This window comes from Cervus elaphus, chromosome 23, assembly GCF_910594005.1.
Source record: "Cervus elaphus chromosome 23, mCerEla1.1, whole genome shotgun sequence".
In the NCBI taxonomy this organism is placed as follows: Eukaryota; Metazoa; Chordata; class Mammalia; order Artiodactyla; family Cervidae; genus Cervus; species Cervus elaphus.
Window position 1 is genome coordinate 9,448,542 of NC_057837.1, and position 14,470 is coordinate 9,463,011.

General features: G+C 39.3%; 1 protein-coding gene and 1 long non-coding RNA gene across 5 annotated transcripts in view; one reads left to right on the forward strand and one right to left on the reverse strand.

Annotated features, from left to right (window-relative positions):
• The window catches only part of MACROD2 (mono-ADP ribosylhydrolase 2), a 2,147,232-nt gene that overhangs the window by 2,032,010 nt on the left and 100,752 nt on the right, over positions 1 to 14,470 (forward strand). For all 4 annotated transcript variants that reach the window (XM_043882748.1, XM_043882750.1, XM_043882749.1 and 1 more), the window contains one exon: positions 5,185 to 5,262. In XM_043882748.1, coding sequence (XP_043738683.1) covers positions 5,185 to 5,262 — 78 coding nt within the window. The remainder of the gene's footprint in view (positions 1 to 5,184; positions 5,263 to 14,470) is intronic.
• The window catches only part of LOC122681041, a 127,433-nt gene that overhangs the window by 24,031 nt on the left and 88,932 nt on the right, over positions 1 to 14,470 (reverse strand). The window contains exon 4 of the long non-coding RNA XR_006336877.1: positions 4,457 to 4,575. This is a non-coding gene — a long non-coding RNA (uncharacterized LOC122681041). The remainder of the gene's footprint in view (positions 1 to 4,456; positions 4,576 to 14,470) is intronic.

The following is a 14,470-nucleotide window of genomic DNA, read 5'->3' on the forward strand; positions in this document are numbered from 1 at the left end:
GAATTTGGAATATGTTTTCTAACAGAAACAAAGTTAGGGACTTCCCTGGTGTCCAGTGGTTTGAGACTCCACTGCAGAAGATATGGGTTCCATCCCTGGTGGGGAACTAAGATCCCATATGCCACAGAGTGTAGCCAAAAAAAAAAAAAAAGAAACAAAGTTAATAGACATGATGGTATTTCTCTCCTCTGTGTCTCAAAGACTTAGTACCTAGACTCCGCAACCCTGGGAATGATTCTCTGCCTTTTAATGGGGGTTAATGAGAGCATAATGGAGACAAATAACTCAGCTGCCACCGCTCAGAGCAGCATCCTGGCCTGTGCACCCAGATCCTTTTCAGGCAAATACAGTCCAGCCTGTGTATCCAGCATCGCAGGTACCACACACAGTTCAGAGCCTTGCCATCTGAATCCTCTGCAAACATATTACAGGATATATTTTTCCTGTATGTATGGAGGTTTCATCACTGCAAATCTTCAAGGAGACCCTAATCGGCTGTAGAGACTCCAGCTTATTGTGAATGATCACACTGTTCAGCTGGAAGAAAAACTACTTTATTCCAATTGCTTCACACATTAAACCAACTATTCAAAGGAACAGGCCAGGATAAATATTTTCCTTGGTTTAATCAGTTTACAAAAATCAAAGAAAATCCTGGTGATTGTGTTTCTGTGTGACTTGCGTGTCAAGCCTAGGTACTCATGTGAGGAGGCTTGCATGTTACAGAGCAAGAATATTTTATGTGTAGGTGTTCATGCATGGTATCTATTTTGTTCGGACCCAGTAGAACTTTTGCACCCAAGTGACCTCTTGCCTTTTCTCTCAGTACTAGACAGGGACTGCCTCCCTTACTAGATGGATTTAGTTCACCTCCTGGCTTGCAAATGTTCTCAAAGACAGTTAATCATCCATTCGCAAAGTGTTTTTTGACAGCTGGATTATCCTCCTCATTTATTAAATATATCTCCATATTGTTTTGAGCTATTTGCTCAAATCAAATCTTCCTTAACTCCATGGCTGATTCATGTCAATGTATGACAAAACCCACTACAACATTGTAAAGTAATTAGCCTCCAACTAATAAAAATAAATGAAAAAAAAAAGAATTCAAGAATTGCCATCACTGATGAATTTATGGATGGCCATCAAATTCTACAGCTGTCTCCTCAATTATGGTACTAAAAATCTTTTGTAAAATGGCAGTGTCACTGGCATTATACATTTCTATAGTTATTTTTAACCTTGTTGGAGTCACATATCCCCGTAAGAATATGACAGAAGCTCTCTCCTCCCAGAAAAAAAAAATGAACATATGAATATAAGCACACATTTGCATATCATTTCAAAAAGGTTTGTGGACCCCTGGAGTATATTTAGTGATGCTGTAGGGTTAGCAACTTTTGTTCTAAGGGGACATTTTCAAAAGAAAGAGTATTTATTTTGATTTATAGTCTAGATATGTTGATTAAAAATTCAGTAGTATCATCATTTATCATCACAACTTAAATCTATACATGTAGTAGCCTGTGTAGACATGTGTGATTGACTGCATTAAAAATGACCTACCATTTAGCATTTCTGTCTTTAGAACTTTGGCTTGGCTATTCAATTTAATATTTGCATTTGAAAAAATTGTCAAATAGGACATTGACCTTAAGGATTTTCAAAGTCAGGATCTACATATAAATTTAATTTAAATTCTTTATTAAAGTAACATTGAGTGAATCTCAGAATTAAGTGATAACTCTTCTACACTTTTTGAACACTATCAAATGATAATTTTTAGAATTAAATAAAATGTGAATCCAAGGTGATTCAAGAACTTAATATAATAAATAACAAAACAACAACAACAACAAAGAATTTACTATGTACAACTACAGTTTTCATGGTAGTTTATGGAACTTACAAAGGAAAAATAACCTCTTTTAATGACTATATACTGGATTTATCTTCCCTCTTTCTGATTATGAATAATGACTTTATATGCACATAGAGCGCAGTTTCCATCACCTCCAAAGCAGAAAAGCTCCTGTCATTTCAAACCTTTGACTATGTGTAATGTAGTAGGAGCCATGGTTTAAAACATTCAGAATCGGATTTAGTCTGGCGGAGTTCATGAGACTGGAAATTCGCATATCTCTTTGAATAGAAAAACCGTGGTGGGAACAATCTTCCATGGGCACCTGGATTTTTGTGCATGCTGTTTGAGCTTATATTTTCTATCTTCCTTTATTACTGTGGATAAAACAGAGGCGCAGACGTGAAAGCGTTTCTGGAAAGAGACTCACATACGAGACAAGATGAACTTGTGGCTTTGGTAATGGGTCATGTGATGTGAAATCTTTGTCATCACATAAAAACATGTATTTCACACGGAATATACTCTAATATCATATTTCTAGGATACATAGTTCTTTATATATTTTATTTCCCAAATCAGGGCACATCTTTAAAATTTAGAGTGTGTTATAGTTCATTTGGTCTCATATTTTAAATTCTACACAAAATAATAGAGCAAATAACAATTGATGGTGTCTTGGATTCAATGAAATACATTGTATACATTAGAGCACACAAGATCAGAAAGTGCCTTAGCAATGTTGTAGCAACTCCTCAAGGAAGTTGAAATTTAAGGGTCATTTAACTTGCCAAAGACACAGATTTTGGTGTCAAAACCAGCATAGTCTAGTAATTAATTTTTTAAATATTTTCACCCATTTTATGTGACTCATAGCACCGTAAACTTATAAACTCACTGTAAATCACTTTTCAAAAGACCATTTCTTAGGTCATATTTGGTTCATGAAGCATAATGTTTACGTAAATTATAAAGTGTAGTGAATTTTTCTTAAGTATAAATGAATAAATTTTAACTGCCTACAAAATCTTGGATAATTTTGAAAGAAATGAGTGTTGTACCAGAGTACATATCAAATGATACCATTTTCTATAAACTAGTAAAACTAAAACACTTTCAAAATTAAATTTAGCCTGGTCCATATAGTACCTTTTTAAAATTGTTCATTTTCAGTGTTCATGTGGAAAAAGTATTCAAATGATATTTTTTAATTCATGTGTTAGGTTCAAAATTTTAAAGGCGTATTTTAATGGGAACTGGTTTAAAACAGTTTGACTTGAGTGAGATAACAGTTTGGGAAATGTTTCTGTGCTGAAGTTTTGCTTCCAAATTTGGACTTTGAAATTTATTGTCAGTCTCAGAAAGAAATAAGAAGCTGTGCAGATAATTAAACATTTGCCTCGGGGTAATTATTTGCAGTTAATTAAAACCATACACTTTGGGTGTATGCTTGCTTCACTGGTTATTAAATCTGAATCATATGTTAACTACCCAGGTTTCTCACTTGTCCATCAAATGCTGCTAGTGGCAAGTTGGAGAAACAAACTTTCTCATCATATTCCAAATCATATTGTTTGACGCTGTCTCCTCGTTTTGGGGGCAGGGGTACAAAAAAGTGGGTAAGAGAAACAAATCAAGAATGATTTGTTTTAGATTCCATCTGATTCAGCTCTGTTAGGGGTTAAAACACAAACTGAGGAGCATGAACTCAATAGAGAAACTATTTGTAAGTAACAGACGTGCTGGCCTGCCATCCCCTGCTCTCTCCACGGCCACACGCATACAAGATTAGCTCATGGCTTTTTGGTATCTTTGGATCGCATTTACCCTCCAAAATCGCTGCAGATGGTAACTGCAGCCATGAAATAAACAGACGCTTATTCCTTGGAAGAAAAGTTATGACCAACCTAGACAGCATATTAAAAAACAGAGACATTACTTTGCCAACAAAGGTCTGTCTAGTCAAGGCTATGGTTTTTACAGTACTCACATATGGATTTGAGAGTTGGACCATAAAGAAAGTTGAGCACTGAAGAATTGATCCTTTTGAATGATGGTGTTGGAGAAGACTCTTGAGAGTCCCTTGGACTGCAGGAGATCCAACCAGTCCATCCTAAAGGAGATCAGTCCTGGGTGTTCATTGGAAGGACTGATGCTGAAGCTGAAACTCCAGTACTTTGGCCACCTCATGCGAAGAGCTGACTCATTTGAAAAGACCCTGATGCTGGGAGGGATTGGGGGCAGGAGGAGAAGGGGACGACAGAGGATGAGATGGTTGGATGGCATCACTGACTCGATGGACGTGAGTTTGAGTAAACTCCGAGAGTTTGTGATGGACAGGGAGGCTTGGCATGCTGCAGTCCGTGGGGTTCCAAAGAGTTGGACATGACTGAGCGATTGAACTGAACTGAACTGAACTGAACCACATGAAAAATATACACTAGATTGTAACCTCTTTGAGGGCAGAGATTTGTTGTTTTTTTCACTGTTGATTCCCCAGTATCAAGAACCATGTCTGACGTAGAGTTGGCCCTTAATAAATATTTGTGGAATGAATGAAAGATCTATTTTCTGTCATCCTATTGATCTACTCACATGCTCTTCCCAGTGATTTTTGAAGAGCCTCCAGAGAAGTCTCAAACATTCAACAGGGGACCGTTTCCAGCTTTGCATGAGTCCATAAGTTGCTAGAATCCTTTTAGCCACATTATTTCCTGTGAAGTACATCATATGATTTAAGGAAAAAAAGTGAACTTTTACTGATCCCTCCCTTAAATATGCTACACAAGGGAGAGGGTGAAGTTGTACAGAACAGAAGGTCTGTGTTCCCCCTTTGCTATTGTTCTACTGGTATAGTTCCTGAGGAAGGTGATTTTGATTACCACTGGATTTCAAAGCTCTACATCTGGCCTTTTCAAGGACACAAGGCTCCCATATATGCACAACGACAATAATGGAAGCATTAAGGACATTAAAATTATATTCCTTTAATCTTCTCTATTTTGCTTCCTTTCATATTGTTCTGCACAATTCTCCTAAGACTTTCACTGATGCATAAAGCCTGCTTATATTTTCTTCTTAGTTGTAAAAAAGATGTTCCAACTGAATCCTTACCATTTTTACCTTGTAAACTTTGTGAAGACATCGTATGTAGTACTTTAAGAAAAGCTTATTTATTGATGAAGATATTTAAGCATTTTAATGATTTTTTTTAAATAATAAACATTTTTCCCCAAACAGGTATCTGTTCTTTGAGTGTTGGAGGCTGCTGTATTTCCCGGTTAAAAACACTGACTAAAGATTTTGTTTGTTTGTTATGTCAGATTCTGCAGAGGATGATAATATAACAAAAGACAGTGAAGCAACAGATCATTCTGTGTGTGACCAAGAGCATACCAGTGGTAAGTTGTGGGACTTGTTTGTTTTCTGCGAAGGAATATTACATTTTATAAAACCTGGATTTTAGTTTCTCTGGAATCTTGAACAACTCTGAGATTTAGGGATGCCTACCCTCCACACAGTCAAAAATCGGTGAACAACTTTATAGTCAGCTCTCCCTATCTGTAGTTCCATATCCAGTGATTCAACCAACCACAGATTGTGTTGTACTGTAGTACATATTTGTTGAAAAAAAATTTACGTATGTGTGGACTGCATAGTTCAGACTTGGGTTGCTCAAGTGTCAACTTATGTTATTACTGCTAGATACCAGCTGATCGGTCAGTCAGTCAGTCAGTTCAGTCACTCAGTCATGTTCAACTCTTTGCAACCCCATGGACTGCAGCACTCCAGGCCTCCCTGTCCATCACCAACTTCCAGAGCTTGCTCGCACTCATGTCCATTGAGTCAGTGATGCCGTCCAGCCCGCTCATCCTCGGTCATCCCCTTCTCCTCCTGATTGGTAGCTGCCACATTTAGAAGGGGTGTTTGCTCTCCACAGTCCTTGTTGCTCACTAATTTTGTACCAGGCTGGCTTCATTTATTTTTGTTACCTGATTGAGCTCTATAGGCATTGGATTTGCGATTGCTGAAAGGAAAATATGATACCAGTGAGAATAAATGTGAAACATGGAGACAGTAGATCCAAGAGATTAAATTTGCATCTCCTTGAAATACCAAGAAAAGATAATAGAACAAACAGAAATGAAGCCATCTTTAAAAAAAAAAGAAAGAAATATTTTCCTAATGCAAACCAGTTCCTCCACCCAAAGCACAAGAGTACATGTTATATTTATAGGCAAAGGTAATGAAAACTCATATGAGAACAGAAACCTACAAATCCTCATGGAATTTCTGAAGATCAATAATAAAGGAAGGCTTTTAAAGCATCTTTGAAATTCAAAATCAGCTTATAACTAAAATCACCAAGTTCAAATTAGCCTTAGTCTTCTTCCACAACTCTAAATTCTCAAAAAAAAATAAAAAAAAAAGGAGTAACATTTCCAGAGCTCTAACGGACACTGCATCTATATTTAGTGAAGTTATTATTCATGCATGAAGTCAAGAGTAATATTTTCTCAGGAAAAGAAGGATTAAGAAAACATGCTACCCAAAGTGTCCTTTCTGAAGGAACTGACAAAAGGCCTGTGCAAAAGCAATAAATACAGAGAGAAAGGAAACACTCAAACTGAGAAAGGCACAGCCGGAAAGGACCATGTGATGAGACTCATTTAAATGTATGAAGATGTTGGAGTAATTGTTTCAAAATTAGTACCAGAGAGCTTACTTAAATGGCTGCTTTTACCTTTGAAAATTATAGTATTTTTTTTTTAATGAGAAAGAAAAAGAAGGAGACAGTTTTTCTTTCAGCAATGAGAGACTAAATAATACAGACCATTACTCCGACTGGACAACCTGGACTATACACACACACACACACACACACACACACACACACATCTTTATATGTATATATAAAGATGAACATAGAATTTGAAACTATTTTTACTTTAGGGCATTTACTGTTTCTGCAAAAGGCATCTTAAAGTCCCACTGCTCAAAAGGGCCATGATAATGTGATATTTGGGGTTGAAACCCCAAAGATGTATATCTCTGCAGGAAGGATGAACAGATATAGATCAGCCTTCTGAGAGACTGCTGCTCAGCTTTAAATCATCTCAATCCCCAAATTAAATTGAGATCAACCTAGATTGCCAGTCCCTTTAGGTACCTGAAAAAAGCAAATGTAAATTATTTACTAGATGAAAGAAAGAGCATTGTAAATGCCGGAAAATGTAATAGCCTGAAAAAAATAAAGAAACAAGATAACATGTAAAACAAAAAGTCAAGAGTAGCAAACCCACTTGGGCTGAAAATATTAGTGTTATAAACCCAAAGTATAAAACACAAAGACCATGCAACCAGTTCCTCCACTGACAAGACTGAAAATTTTAGCTGAGAACTGAGAATTTAAAAGAGAAAAAGAAAAAGTCCAGAAGTAAAAGATGCCACTCTAAAATAAAGAATTCAGTGAATAGGTTTATGGCTTATTAGATGCAAATGAGGGCTTCCCTCGTAGCTCAGTTTGTTAAGAATCTGCCTGCAGTGCATGAGACCCGGGTTCAATTCCTGGGTCAGGAAGATCCCCTGGAGAGGGAAATGGCAACCCACTCCAGTATTCCAGAATTTGTGAACTAAAAGTTAGGTCTGAAGAATATATCTAAACTAAAAAACAGGAGAGAAAGAATGGCAAACTAAAGAAAGGGAAAAGATGTCAGGATAAAATGACAAAGTCTATTGCACATATAATTGGAATCCTGGACAGGAAGGAGAGAGGGAATTGGACAGAAAAAATATTTGAAGAAATTTTGGTGAGAAATTTCCTACCACGAGAAGGGATATCAAGTCACATTTTCCAAAAGTCCTTTGAACTCCAAGCAAAATAAATCCAAAGCCATCATAGTAAAATTGCTGAAAGCCAGTGATAAACAGAACATCCAAAAGCAGTCATGAAACAATCAGACTGATAGCTGACATTTCAGAAGACACGATGGAAATGAAAAGACAATACAACAGAGTCACTGCCACCCAAGAACTCTAAGCCCAGAGAAAAATGTATGTTTCAAGAATAAAGGTTTGGACATCCCTGGGAGTCCAGTGGTTAAAACTCCATGCTCCCAGTACAGTGAGCCTGGGTTCGATCCCTGCCCAGGAAACTAGATCACATACGCCACAACTAAAGACTCACATGCCAGCAACTAAGACCTGGCACAGCCAAATAACTATTTAAAAAAAAAAAAAGAATAAAGGTTAATTAACATTTCTGAGCAAGCAAGGAAAAGTGCATCACCAGAAAATTCTGGTGTTCTTCAGATAGGAGGATATTGATGACAAAAGAAATTATAAGATGACAGAAGGAATTATAAGCAAGGCAAATGGTAGTTATTGGATAAATCTAAATGAACAGTGATGATACAAGTCAATGATGATTATAGTAAGAATAGTGTATTGTGGAAGTTAAGATAGACTTAGAATCAAAATGCATGGCAAAATGCATTTATTAGGATGAGATAAATTAAAGTGTGCTAATATTTTTCCATTGTCATGGAAAATAGAAGCACCAATTCATATTAAAATTTGGTACATCTCAGTGGTGCCTGAGAGTTAAAAATGAGGTAAGCCCTGTGGTTGTCCCCACTGACTGTCTGCAGAGACTTTGCAGGCCACAGAGCCCAGTCCAGCAGACTTCCTGCGCTGATGAAAGAGAGCTGAGAGTGATGGAAGACCAAGCATCTAGCATTTCCCAGGCAGAGTCCTGAAGAAGGGAGAGCTCCACACAGGGAACACTCTAGAGACCTATAGAGTGTGTGTGCGCTAAATCGCTTCAGTCATGTCTGACTCTGTGTGACCCTATGGACTGTAGTCCACCAGGCTCCTCTGTCTAAGGGATTCTCCAAGCGAGAACTCTGGAGTGAGTTGCCATGCCTTCCTCCAAGGGATCTTCTTGAACTGGCATCTCTTATGTCTCCTGCATTGGCAGGCGGGTTCTTTACCACCAGCACCACCCGGGAAGCACAGAGACCTACAGAGGGAATCCTTCAAGTCTTCAGTGGAGTATTGATTGCACATGTGCAAGAGATGGGGTAAACCAATTAAAGGACTTGAGGTCCTGATATCCAGGGCTTCCTCGGGAGTGAGAAGGGTGCCTGTTCCCACTAGCCAGACTGGAAAACCTAAGAATGCATGGGGGGCTCAGAGGGGGTTTGCCTCAGTAGTGGAGCAAAACTAGCAATACACCAAATACTGCTATTGTCCTCTGCGAGCCAGCTTCAAAACAAGGCTTGAAAGGATCAAACTGTTTGTAAATAACTTAACTTATCCTAGAATGAAGCTCAAGAACATTTGTAAAACTAGAAACATACTTCACGTCCAACAGAGTAATCAACAAAATTACCAGGCGTGAAAAGAAGTATTGGAAGACAAATCTTGCAGTTCTTGCATTTCCGCATGTTTTTTGAGCAGAGATCTTGAATGCCTTTGTTTTGGCCAATTTTTTCAAGGATGTTTGTACAGGTATACCTCTGAGATATTGTGGGTTATGTTCCAGACCACCCCAAGAATGGAATATGGCAATAAAGTCAGTCACATGAATTTTTTGGTTTCCCAATGCATGTGAAAGTTGGGTTTACACTATACTGTTGTCTATTAATTGTGCAATAATACCAGGTCTAAAAAAAAAAGCAACACATAAACCTTAACTAAAAAATACTTTATTGCTAAAAACTGCTAGCTATCATCTGAGTCTTTGATGAATCATGACCTTTTTGCTGGTGGAGGGTCTCACCTTGATATTGATGGCTGCTGGCTGATCGGAGTGGTGTTTGCTGAAGGTTGGAGCAGCTGTGGTAATTTCTTAAAATAAGACAACAATGAATTTTTCCACATCATTGACTCTTCCTTTCATGGACAGTTTAGCTGTAGCATGCAGTGTTGTTTGATACCATTTTACCCACAGTAAAACTTCTTTCAAAATTGGACTCAATCCTCACAAATCCTGTTGTTGCTTTCTCAACTAAGTTTGTATAATATTCTAAACCCTTTGCTGTCGTTTCAACAATCTTTACAGCATCTTCACCAGAATTTGATTCCATCTCAAGAAACCCCACTCCAGTACTCTTACCTGGAAAATCCCATGGATGGAGGAGCCTGCTGGGCTGCTGTCCATGGAGTTGCTAAGAGTCAGACACTACTGAGCGACTTCACTTTCACTTTTCACTTTCATGCATTGGAGAAGGAAATGGCAAACCACTCCAGTGTCCTTGCCTGGAGAATCCCAGGGACGGGGGAACCTGGTGGGCTTCCGTCTATGGGGTCGCACAGAGTCGGACATGACTGAAGCGACTTAGCAGCAACAGCAGTAAGAAACCACTATTTTTTGCTCATCCTTAAGAATTGCTCATCTGCTAAGGTTTTATCCTGGAATTGCAGCAATTCAGTCACTTCTTCAGGCTGCACTTCTAATTCTAGTTCTCTTGCTGTTTCTACCACATCTACAGTTACATCCTCCCCTGATATCCTGAAACCCTCTTAAGTCATCCGTGAGTGTTGGAATCAACTTCTTCCAAATTCCTGTTAATGTTGATATTTTGACCACTTCCCATGAATCATGAATGTTCCTTAATGGCTTTTCAAGTGGCAAATCCTTCCCAGATTTTCAATTTATCTTGCCCAGATCCATCAGAGAGATCACTATCTATGGCAATTGTAGACTTATGCAATATATTTCTTAAATAATAGAACTTGAAAGCTGAAATTATTCCTTGATCCATGGGTTGCAGAAGGGATATTGTGTTAGCAGGTGTGGAAACAATATTAATCTCACTGGGGTGACCAAATGCATTGTCAACGAGCAGTAATATTTTGAAAGGAATCTTTTTTCTGAGCAGTAGGTCTCAACAGTGGTCTTAAAATTTCTCAACTTGAAATTTTAAGTAAAGCTTGTCATAAACAGCTGTATTCTGTCATCTAGGCTTTGTTTTTCCATCTACAGAGCACTGGCAGAGTAGATCAAACCTAATTGTTAAGCGTCCTGGGATTTTCAGAATGACTAAGGAGCATTGCCTTCACCATCTGCATTAGCCCCTAACAAGAGAGTCAGGTTGTCCTTTGAAGTCTTGAAGCCAGGCATTGACTTCTCCACTCTAGCTATGAAAGTCCTAAATGGCATCTTAAGGGCCGAGAGAAGCTACTCCACGTTCCAGGTCAGGAAGGGCGGCCATGAAGAGATAGCCCACGTCCAAGGTAAGAGAAACCCAAGTAAGACAGTAGGTGTTGCAAGAGGGCATCAGAGGGCAGACACACTGAAACCATAATCACAAAAACTAGCCAATCTGATCACAGGACCATAGTCTTGTCTAACTCAATGAAACTGAGCCATGCCGTGTGGGGCCACCCAAGACGGATGGGTCATGGTGGAGAGGTCTGACAGAATGTGGTCCACTGGAGAAGGGAATGGCAAACCACTTCAGTATTCTTGCCTTGAGAACCCCATGAACAGTATGAAAAGGCAAGATGATAGGATACTGAAAGAGGAATTACCCAGGTCGGTAGGTGCCTAATATGCTACTGGAGATCAATGGAGAAATAACTCCAGAAAGAATGAAGGGATGGATCCAAAGCAAAAACAATACCCAGTTGTGGATGTGACTGGTGATAGAAGCAAGGTCTGATGCTGTAAAGAGCAATATTGCATAGGAACCTGGAATATTAGGTCCATGAATCAAGGCAAATTGGAAGTGGTCAAACAGGAGATGGCAAGAGTGAATGTTGACATTCTAGGAATCAGCGAACTAAGATGGACTGGAGTGGGTGAATTTAACTCAGATGACCATTATATCTACTACTGTGGGCAGGAATCCCTTAGAAGAAATGGAGTAGCCCTCATGGTCAACAAAAGAGTTCAAAATGCAGTACTTGGATGCAATCTCAAAAATGACAGAATGATCTCTGTTTGTTTCCAAGGCAAACCATTCAATATCACGGTAATCCAAGCCTATGCCCCAACCAGTAACACTGAAGAAGCTGAAGTTGAACAGTTCTATGAAGACCTACAAGACCTTTTAGAACTAACACCCAAAAAAGATGTCCTTTTCATTATAGGGGACTGGAATGCAAAAGTAGGAAGTCAAGAAACACCTGGAGTAACAGGGAAATTTGGCCTTGGAGTACAGAATGAAGCAGGGCAAAGGCTAATAGAGTTTTGCCAAAAGAATGCACTGGTCATAGCAAACACCCTCTTTCAATAGCACAAGAGAAGACTCTACACATGGACATCACCAGATGGTCGACACCGAAATCAGATTGATTATATTCTTTGCAGCCAAAGATGGAGAAGCTCTATGCAGTCAGCAAAAACAAGACCGGGAGCTGACTGTGGGTCAGATCATGAACTCCTTATTGCCAAAATCAGACTTAAACTGAAGAAAGTGGGGAAAACCACTAGACCATTCAGGTATGACCTAAATCAAATCCCTTATGACTAAACAGTGGAAGTGAGAAATATATTTAAGGGACTAGATCTGATAGACAGAGTGCCTGATGAACTATGGATGGAGGTTCATGACATTGTATAGGAGACAGGGGTCGAGACCATCCCCAGGAAAAAGAAATGCAAAAAGGCAAAATGGTTGTCTGAGGAGGCCTTACAAATAGCTGTGAAAAGAAGAGAAGTGAAAAGCAAAGGAGAAAAGGGAAGATATTCCCATTTGAATGCAGAGTTCCAAAGAATAGTAAGGAGAGATAAGAAAGCCTTCCTCAGTGATCAATGCAAAGAAATAAAGGAAAACAACAGAATGGGAAAGACTAGAGAGCTCTTCAAGAAAATTAGAGATACCAAGGGAACATTTCATGCAAAGATAGGCTCAATAAAGGATAGAAATGGTATGGACCTAACAGAAGCAGAAGATATTAAGAAGAGGTGGCAAGAATACACAGAAGAACTGTATAAAAAAGATCTTCATGACCCAGATAATCATCATGGTGTGATCACTCACCTAGAGCCAGACATTCTGGAATGTGAAGTCAAGTGAGCCTTAGGAGGTATCACTACGAACAAAGCTAGTGGAGACGATGGAATTCCAGTTGAGCTATTTCAAATCCTGAAAGATGATGCTGTGGAAGTGCTTCACTCAATATGCCAGCAAATTTGGAAAACTCAGCAGTGGCCACAGGACTGGAAAAGGTCTGTTTTCATTCCAATCCCAAAGAAAGGCAATGCCAAATAATACTCAAACTACTGCACAATTGCACTCATCTCACACGCTAGTAAAATAATGATCAAAATTCTCCAAGCCAGGCTTCAGCAATACGTGAACCGTGAACTTCCAGATGTTCAAGCTGGTTTTAGAAAAGGCAGAGGAACCAGAGATCAAATTGCCAACATCCACTGGATCATTGATAAAGCAAGAGCGTTCCACAAAAACATCTATTTCTGCTTTATTGACTATGCCAAAGGCTTTGACTGTGTGGATCACAATAAACTGTGGAAAATTCTGAAAGAGATGGGACTACCAGACCACCTGACCTGCCTCTTGAGAAACCTGTATGCAGGTCAGGAAGCAACAGTTAGAACTGGACATGGAACAACAGACTGGTTCCAAATAGGAAAAGGAGTATGTCAAGGTTGTATATTGTCACCCTGTTTATTTAACTTATATGCAGAGTACATCATGAGAAACACTGGGCTGGAAGAAGCACAAGCTGTAATCAAGATTGCCAGGAGAAATATCAATAACCTCAGATATGCAGATGGCACCACCCTTATGGCAGAAAGTGAAGAGGAACTAAACAGCCTCTTGATGAAAGTGAAAGAGGAGAGTGAAAAAGTTGGCTTAAAGCTCAACATTCAGAAAACTAAGATCATGGCATCTGTTCCCATCACTTCATGGGAAATAGATGGGGAAACAGTGGAAATAGTGTCAGACTTTATTTTTGGGGGCTCCAAAATCACTGCAGATGGTGATTGCAGCCATGAAATTAAAAGATGCTTACCCCTTAGAAGGAAAGTTATGACCAACCTAGACAGCATATATAAAAGCAGAGACATTACTTTGCCAACAAAGTTCCGTCTAGTCAAGGCTATGGTTTTTCCAGTGGTCATGTATGGATGTGAGAGTTGAACTGTGAAGAAAGCTGAGCACCAAAGAATTGATGCTTCTGAACTGTGGTGTTGGAGAAGACTCTTGAGAGTCCCTTGGACTGCAAGGAGATCCAACCAGTCCATCCCAAAGGAGATCAGTCCTGGGTATTCATTGGAAGGACTGATGCTGAAGCTGAAACTCCAATACTTTGGCTACCTAATGCGAAGAGTTGACTCATTGGAAAAGACCTTGATGCTGGGAGGGATTGGGGGCAGGAGGAGAAGGGGATGACAGAGGATGAGATGGCTGGATGGCATCACCGACTCGATGGACATGAGTTTGAGTAAACTGCGGAGTTGGTGATGGACAGGGAGGCCTGGCGTGCTGGGATTCATGGGGTCGCAAAGAGTCGGATACGACTGAGCGACTGAACTGAACTGAAGACCAATAGAAGGCTGTTTGTCAACATCAAAAAGCTATTGTTTACTGCAGCCGCCTTCATAAATATCGTAGCTAGATCTTCCGGTTAACT